This window comes from Charadrius vociferus, unplaced genomic scaffold (genome assembly GCF_000708025.1).
Source record: "Charadrius vociferus isolate BGI_N301 unplaced genomic scaffold, ASM70802v2 scaffold38, whole genome shotgun sequence".
NCBI classification, from domain to species: domain Eukaryota; kingdom Metazoa; phylum Chordata; class Aves; order Charadriiformes; family Charadriidae; genus Charadrius; species Charadrius vociferus.
The window spans coordinates 1,701,267-1,710,722 of NW_009650176.1; the positions used below are offsets into that span (position 1 = coordinate 1,701,267).

At 40.2% G+C, this 9,456-nt stretch overlaps 1 protein-coding gene across 1 annotated transcript in view; it reads right to left on the reverse strand.

Moving 5' to 3' along the window:
• GLRX3 (glutaredoxin 3) overlaps positions 1–9,456 on the reverse strand; it is a 50,589-nt gene that overhangs the window by 3,558 nt on the left and 37,575 nt on the right. Inside the window, exons 6-8 of the mRNA XM_009892744.1 lie at positions 5,152–5,324; positions 4,998–5,059; positions 2,229–2,286 (exon numbers count right to left, since the gene is read on the reverse strand). Of these exons, the coding sequence (XP_009891046.1) occupies positions 2,229–2,286; positions 4,998–5,059; positions 5,152–5,324 (293 nt within the window). The remainder of the gene's footprint in view (positions 1–2,228; positions 2,287–4,997; positions 5,060–5,151; positions 5,325–9,456) is intronic.

Genomic DNA, 9,456 nt, shown 5'->3' on the forward strand with positions numbered 1-9,456 from the left:
CCTCCCTTGAAGGATTGATCAGCGTTGATGAGATCCCCCTCAGTCTTCTCCTCTCCAGACTGAACAGCCCCACGTCCCTCAGCCTTTCCTCAGCAGAGAGATGCTCCAGTCCCCTCCTCACCTCCGTAGCCCTTTGCTGGACACTCTCCAGCAGTTCCCTGTCCTTCTTGACCCGGGGAGCCCCGAACTGGACACAGTGCTCCAGATGTGGCCTCACTGGGGCAGAGCAGAGGGGGAGGATGACCTCCCTCCACCTGCTGGCCACACTCTGCTTGATGCCCCCCAGGATGCCATTGGCCTTCTTGGCCACCAGGGCACATTGCTGCCTCATGGGCATCCTGTTGGCCACCAGGACTCCCAGGTCCCTTCCCACAGCGCTGCTCCCCAGCAGGTCAGCCCCCAACCTGTACTGGTGCAGGGGGTTATCCCTCCCCAGATGCAGTACCCTACACTTGCTCTTGGTGAACTTCATTAGGTTTCTGTCTGCCCAACTCTCCAGCCTGACCAGGTCACACTGAATGGCGGCACAGCCTTCTGGCGTGTCAGCCACTCCTCCCAGTTACATGAAAACATTGAGAATATTAAATGCTTTCCTCAGTTGTGGTGTGGAATGATACAAGGTGAATCTCTTTCCCAGGTTTGACAATACTATCTTGAAAACTAGTTAGGCTTCGTTATTTTCTGAACATTCAAAAAGCCAAAGCTATAGGTAGGATGGGTGTAAATGCCTTATATGCGTTCGTGAAATAGACAGGGTTTATTTTGAGACACACAATACCCCTACTTTCCCTTCTGGTCAGAGTAGCAACCTATGAACAACTGACAAACAGGCTGCACGTACAGCAACTCCCAACTGAAATTAATGAATTGAAAGTATCTGCTGCAAGCTCTTCATATTGACAGTATAAGGACATAGAAGACCCATCGCTTTTTTAGAGATTGAAATTTTAATCCAGACTTTCCCTTCTTATTGGTGATTTCAGTCCATCAGTAGCTCAAGCAAAATCAAAACATCTTAAGCAACTTGCCCAAACTCTTGCTTTCTTCAGGCAAGACACAGGTTTTACTGGAGACAGAAGCGCACCTGTTTGGAAGACCTACAGCCAACCAGCTCACCACCTCTGTGTCCGTGAGCCAGCACAACCCACAGGGTTCCAGTGGCTACGAAACGACTTCGTAAAACAGCCTATTACACTCTTAAAAGTATCCGTTGTTAATACACAGAGAAGGCTCAGGGAACAAATGAGAAAATTAACTGGAAAGACAGGACACATGCGTGAGCTCCATCCCCCTACCTCTGTATCCCTTTAAAAAAATACCATCTGGGCGACTCTCACAGCACGCGATCACCAGCTGCAATTACTGTTTAGGGTACACCACTCTAACGACAAGTCCGAGTCAGGCGCCACTCAAGTAATTTTGACAGGAAGAACTGCAGTGTCCCGATGTTCAAAAGGGAACAATTTATCCCCCGCTTACTTTGCGTATGCAACACAAAGCAACAGACTGACCTTTCGGCTTACAGTCATTTGTTATTATCTTAATCCTAACTGTTAGCAGTTGTCTGTCTTCAGTCACTGTCTTAATTTCAGTGAGCAGGATAATTAAGTGCAGCTTAGAGACACCTGGCATAGACCATGTGAGAAAAAGAGTGGATCACTTATGGTACGTGGCATTATACTTTAGCCTTAAAAACATCTAGCAGCTTTTTTCAAATGCAGCCGTGAAAGCATAATAAAATCAGAGAAATTAAAAATAATAGGGGATAGGACACCCAGCCCAATTAGGTCAACAGAGGGAAGTTTCAAGAAACATGCGTCCAGAGAGAAAGTTTTGGGCAACAGTCAAAGTGTACACCTCAAGCCGGAGAGCCATCAGGGGCAAGCGCTCAGAACATCAGAAGAAAATCCATTATCAGCAAAGACAATCAATAACTAAGACCAAAAGGACATGCACAATCCTTCCAGTCATTTCTGAATTGTAGATCAATTAACAGACATCACTGCAGGGCATCAAATTCCCCGATTTTACTGTAAACACAGCTAGCAGCATTTTAGCAATATATTTCCATCAGGTAAAATAGGGATTATAGAAGCACCAAATAAAAAGACAAAGAACTAACTTCCCAGCACCATTAATTGTCATTAAGCAAGGAAAGCAAGAAAAAGAAAGTAATTGTCACTGTTTAAAAAACTATTTAAATATAAAATAATATAACTTAATCTTACCTGTTTGCTTCCCTTCATAAAAAGCATCACAGGAGCTTTGTTGATCAAGTTTTTAAGCCTCCAGAAGGCAGGAAACAGAAAGACATAAAACAGCTCAGTTATTACCCCAAGCTTTGTTTCAACAGGAAAACAAAAAGTGGAAAGACAGCAACTTACAACTTTACCAAATGTATTTAAAGCTTTATTATAAGCAAGGCTATTCATTTAAATTGCTTACAGTAACTCTACTGAAAGAAGTTGAACCTTCCTGTTACTTTTAGAGCAACGATCTAGATTTACCCCTAAGTACCAAGCAGCAATACATTTTAGGGGAAACACAATTTTAGGATTATTTTAAATACAATGTGTATTTTTACTCACATACTGCTTTTTTTCACATACTGAATATAATACTTGGCATTTTTTTGAATATAATACTCAGCATTTTTCATTCTCCATGAGAGAATGTCTTTTGCAGAGTAAGAGCCATCCCTATTGTCCATCAGCCCTAAGATCTATGGATTTATGGCTTAAGGACTTAACACTACTGAAATTCAGGAACAGGTCTGTCTTGCCCCATTGTGCCTTGTCCACTTCTGGTCTATCCACACAACCCTCAGACACTCCCCTCCTTTCCCTCTCCTTTTAGGAAAGGTTTTCTGCGCCAATTGATGACAAAAGTTAGCAAAGATTCCCGTCCAACAGTTTCCTGGTGTTCTGTAAAAGGTCACTTTGCACGACTCACACAACGCAAAAAGATTCCAGCCTGGAGAACCCAGGCTATTTGCAAAATCAAACTAAATGAAGTTTTGTTGGTGACTTACAGTCTTTGCACTTGTAAACCTCAAACCAGTTTTTCCAACCAAGTTGTCTCAAGGTTAAAAAGCAACAGCGACGCTAACAGCTCCAGCAAGGGTGAGCTACGGTAATCTGAGCTGGTTCCCCGGCTGCCAGATCCGTTTTGTGAAACCAAGCTGGCTTCCAGGGTCCATTTTCAAGGGTATTTAAGAACATGCAGTTATTTGATGGGAAGAGATCAAACATGGGGTAAAGGAACATAATTTAGCATTAAATAGTCTACTACTGATATTCCTTCATTTGATTAAGTCTTAACATGTTGGAATAACTACCGCATAGGGTTTTCCTAGTGAGTGACTGCGAGAATGAATGCAGTTCGAAAGAGGCGTCAGTTGCTCAAAAGTCAATATGAGATTAGCTACAAAGAAAAACTAATCTGTGTCATGGAAAAAGAACTTTCCAATTGTCATCAGAAAAGAAACCTCAGCTAATAAAGGAACAAACTCCCACTAAAAGACGAAGAACAAACCAGGCAGTAGCAGCTGCATGTGACTTGCCCGGTGGATTTTTAGCCAGTCTGCCTTCAGGCCGCTTCTACATCGAAATTTGATACAATTGATAAAAACTTCACACAGCTATTCCAAAGATGCTGCTGTTGCTCCTTTAGGGAGACCTTTAGCTATACCAACAATTTTCATCTATTAAAACACATTAGGTAAGCATTTCACATTACCTTCTTTCCCAAAAGAAGACTAAGCAAAGCAAAAAAAACCAAACAACCCTGTGTATGAATTCAATAAAGTTGCAGCTTATGCAAGTTAGCAAAAAGGAAGGAATAGACTAAAGGAAACTTTCTTAAATAAGTTTTTAAAAGGCCACACTGAGGCAATCTCTTCTCTGCCTGTAATTTAATCTCAAACTGCAAAATGTAGTGACTGTTTTTTGCAGCCTTGGTGAAACCATTTACAAATTACCCTACTAGAGGAACAGAAGGTAAACCTCAGCCATAGAACAAATTAAAAAGGGAATTAATAAACACAGCTGTGAAAGTAAGTATACTTTATCACCATATCAAAACAGCTTGCATTAAATTATTTCTCCACTGTGCAGAGAAGGCAAAAGAACCAGTCCCATCTAAAGCACTGCAAAACTTGCTCTTAGCATCCTCAGACAGCAAGAGGCAATCTGCGCTAAAATATTTGCCTTCGAGGTACAAGCCACCTTCTTGGTAAGCCAGCCCCCCTTTGCATGTCTTAATGGCACTATTCACATGAAAACTAGGGAAAAAAAAAAAAAAAGCTGCAACTACTGGCAACTTCTCAAGCTGAATGACTCCTCAGATATCTGGAGCTTGACTGCCTGGGGCACCTCAGAATTTCAAACAAGAGCGAATCTTCAAATGGGAAGGTTAGAGGAGGACAAATTGGTTTCTAGATATTACATCCGATTCAGGAAGCAACACACTTCCTACCGATGCAGCATACATTCACGTTGCCAAGGTGAAAGAAAATAGGAACTGAAGGACATGAGTAATCAAGAAAAATGAGGAGACAAGCCTAGGTACGTTCTCCAGTGACACTGTAGTTATGAAGTCTATATCAAATAAAGCTAACAAAGCGACTAATGTTTAAAAGATGATTTTTTTTTTCAGTTATCTTTAAAGAATAAATTCTTAAGAGAGAGACAAGAAGGAATCTATATACTCTTGCTATAATTAAAAATTAACAAGATACAAATATAATAAGTAAAGCCTATTGGAACAGTATAGCTTAATACATATACAACAGTATAACTCTGTATTAAGTGATGCTTACTGTATAGAAAATGGAACATATTAAACAACTGCAGGAGTTGTGTAATTAAAAAAATCTTGATGTACTTCTGATAAAGTCAAAGAAGAGAAATTGATATAGGGGTGTCCCCCTATATAAATGGACATACAGGAAACCTCAAAACTAGATACCCTTAAAATAACGACATAATACATCACACCTGTCCTCCAACTTCTGTGCCTTCGGACAGACTGTGTCCAGTTCTCCAGACGCCTCAAGTTCCTAGGGAGATTGGGGAGAAGAAAAATCAGATGCAAAAAGCAAGAAAAACATGCTTCTGACAACTAACAAGATTAAGAATTTCTGTTTCTAACCTTGACAATATCAAGTCCACCTATAAGCTCTCCAGCTACATACAACTGTGGATAAGTTGGCCAATTAGAGTATGTTTTCAGCCCCTGACGAACTTCTTCATCAGAAAAAATATCAAAACTGCTAAAAGAAATACCATGTTTGTTCAATATCTCCACCATTTGTTTGCTGAAACCTGCAAACACAAAAAGAGGAATTACATATAACTTTAAACAAAGCGTTCCCATGTCTGTACTAAATCTTTTTCATTTAAAAAATGCAATTCTGCTAGATAGTAAGTTCAAAACAGCTCTAGCATGTTATTCTTTGCTCTATCAATATCCTCTAATATTATAAAGGGGCAAAGCCCATACGTATTACTGGGATTACAAAACCAAAGTACATGGACAGCTTGCTAAGTCTGCTGCTCCTCTGTTCACACAGCTACACAGTGACCAACCTTCATACCCGTGTCCCTGTTGTTCCAACATACAGTTAAAGCAAAGATAAATGCATTCCCTTTTTGTCTTTTCCAGCTCTTCTTCATTTAGCATTCGTAAAGAAGAAAAGCTTCTCGATGACCGTAACAGCGCCCTCAACAGCCGCCTTCTCATTCCTCTGACTGCACATCACTTCCCCTGCCCCTGTCATTTCTTCCTCCAGCTACTGCTGAACTTCTCCTACACCAAACCTGCAGGAAGCGGACACACAAAGCGGGAACCAGGACTTAAACCCACTACGGCGTCGCTAGTTTAACTTAGAAACTTGGCGTTCATAATGGTTTCTACTACTTTTGGTTTTAGAGCGTGCCCTTTCCTACTTCATGGTAAAAGGCACATTCCTTTTTTCTTTTTCAACTCGTTACGTTCACATGTGTACTTAATATTATTTTAGCGCCCTTGTGACACATTCACAGCATGTTTTGTTTACCTTCATGACAGATCTCCATGATGTCCTACTCTTGACAACACTATCTCAGCAGGATATTAAGCACTGAATATTACGATGTAAACATCCAGATTTTGTAAGTTTATTAAGTGGTCGACCTTAGGGGAAAAAATAAGTTTCTCCCTTCTCTAACTAAGCATCTTTTTCCTAAGAAAATCATCACATTATTTGTAAAAAGTTCTATGTATAAAAACTGTAGTACTATAGAATTTACAATCTATAATCACCTAAATCTTCTCACACGAGGGGGAAACCCCCACAAAATTTCACTTTCAAACAATTCTTCTACTCCATTATAAATTCACCATTCTCATTAAAGCGAAACATTAAATTGATTTTAAAAAAAAAGATGACAAATTGGTTTTTAAAGCATTAGTCTCTACAGAAAGTCTTCAAAATCACTTTGAAAACCAAACCACCCACACTGCGGCTGCACCCTTTATGCCAACAAGTCCACTTGCGTTGCCACAGAAGCCCAAATGGTCCCCCAGAGAAGACATCAGCCTACGGGAGGTGTCACAGCGTACTGCAGGCATTTACTCCGTTAGAAAATGGAAGAGAAGAGGTCTGCTGGACTTTACAACGCGAAGAAGGCACCAACTTGATCTTTAGGACCATTGATCAACCCTTGATTCGCAACTCCACTATTCCTCCACAACCTACTCGCTCTGCTATGAAAATTAAGCTAATCAGGAAAAAATGCTAAGTGCGTTGCAACACATTGAAAGATTTTGGAGTTTTGCTTCATTTCTAACACGTGGTCTTTATCCTAAAGTATTTCAACACCTGCCACTGGCTTTTACGCACATCCCTTCTAAGGACATAGAAGCCTCCTAGACAGCACCATCACACGGTTTGCAAAAAGGCTCCATGAGAATTTGGCCATAAATCAATGTGATAATAATGTATGATTTATAACTTTGCCAACTCATTCTGGTTTGGATTCAAACGCCCTTGCAATCCTACCAATTCCCTCAAAGAATCCCAACAAAAGCTGTGCAGACAAATGAAAACCTCTATACAAATATTAAAAAAAAAAAAAAAGACAGACAATGCTTAAAGGCTTTAATAAAGGAATAAAAAAATAAAGCAGCTTTAAATGGGAAAAAGAATCAAAGTGCCATAGAAAAATAACCTTTGATTTCAGCTTGCAAGACCACCTATTAGTTTTTGAAATATGGATTTTTACTACAGCGTTCTGCAGTTTTCATGATCTGCTATTTATTGAGATACGAAGTAGCTGTATTTATATGTATGGCATCTTAGTTGCTTTTCTTTCTACAACTGAAGTGTTAAGTTCATGTACAGCCTGAAGTAAAACACAGATTCTGAAATTTTTCATACATCTGGGAGTTCATTAGTAAACAGCTAAAGGCTGATTGCTGATGGTTATTCCATCGCCAATATATTAACTCATTTCTACTGTAAGGAACTGGGGGGGGGAGCTTTATTTTAGCTGTAGGCAGTTACATGCAAACTAGAAAGATTGATTGGTTGTGTTTCATTTTGAAGGGCTACGGTAGCAGTCTGGAAGTGTTATGCTTAGGGATAAAGTGCCAGAACAGCTTTACTTTCATAACAAAAGATTTAAGTTGAATTTCTGAAGAAATGCCATACATGCATTACCAGGAATAATTAAACTGCTAACAAAATGTTTTAAGCGGTTATCTAGACTATCACAAATGCCACTCCAGATTGTACACAATAAAAAACACCCTAAATAAATTACGGTATTGATGAAGCAAATAAACAAACACTACCACAGTCCAAATGAATCCACCGAAATTATACAACGTATACAGCAACCACATACAATTTCCAGTAAACACACAGCTGAGGGGACAAACCTTCCTTTGCACGATGCTGGCTTTTCCAATGAAGAAATTACAAACTACAAGATCCCAAAATACACACGCTGGTGGATAGGGTTCCCTCTACTTGCCAACTGCACTGGAGACTCCAGTGCACGTTCATTATTTGTATCAAAATAGACACAATTAAAAAATATCCTCACCTTTAAACAAGCATGGCTTGCTTAAATTCTATTTTTATTATTCCTACTACTGTCATAAAAGATCCATATAATCTTTGACAAAATGGCAAATTACCTTCATCTTGAAAAAGATTTTTGTCTATTCTAGGAAGTTCAATGGACGCAATTTACTAACATTTCTCAACTACTGCCAAAACTGCCACAGCAGTCTAAAGCAGGCACGGTATTTAACTGCAAAATTAAAAGCTGTAAGTTCAGATGATTTCATTTCACTACCTTTTAATACCTCCAATTTTAATACATACATCTATTTAGGTGAGTACCTCCTGTACACTTTTCATGGGGTACCAGGGATCAAATGTAAGAACTGAAAGCTTGAAGAAATATCTACTTTATCATAGTAAGATATGCAAATCAACCCGTGTTATACTCCTAAGTCGCTTTCCATATTGAGTTATGGCGAAGTACCTAACTAACCTTAACCTTGATGCCTCAACATCATTTTGGGTTTTGGTGAGGTTTTCTTAAAGAGCCTCACGCTTCTCTCCCATCAAAGATTCAAACACAGGAAAAACAGTTAATGGTCTTTTTCTCCACCCAACTTTAAGATCTGCCTAGCGTTCTGCTCAACGCCCTTTCGAAAGGCAGCTCTCTGCTGGGCACCCACAGAAATCCAAAGGAGAAACGGTGTGCCAGCACTATCAGGCTGAGGCAGAGGCTGGCTCGGGCGTAACGGAGAGCCGGGGCGCAGGAGCAGTTTGGGGGAGACTCACACTGCCTTCACACCGCCTGTGCTCACCACCGACACGGCAAGAACCACGCTCCACGCTGACAGCTAGCCACAAACCTGCTCGCAGCAGGTGAGCTAAACAACTCACAGCGCAAGCACAGCAGGTTCACCTACAGCAGTGCTACATTACCATCCAATACAGCCTGACTTAAAGCACTCATATCCCAGTGACCTGAACTGTAGACACCCCAAATGTACTCGTAAATCTATCAGCAGCTCATCAGAGCAGGGCTCTGTTGCGTACAGAATTATAGGACGTATCAATGGATGCACTTCACAAGTCTACTTGAGAATAAGCCAGAATTTCCATTCCTAGAAAATGACATATAAATCCCTATGACAATATGTAACTTTCTCGCACCTATAACTGTATTGTTACATTACAAACAAATACAGAATTATCTTTACATAAATAGCTGGAACTTCATCAGCTCTACAGAGGAGCAAATGCCTATGCACAAACTGCTAGAATCCCAAGTTAATACACAATAGCGCAATCAAAGTTCTGAAATCTGCGGTTATTTCTGAAACTGCTTCTACTGAAGAGGTTCTGGAGCCCATTAATGCATTGAAATGAAACAGCAGCCTTGAAACTAC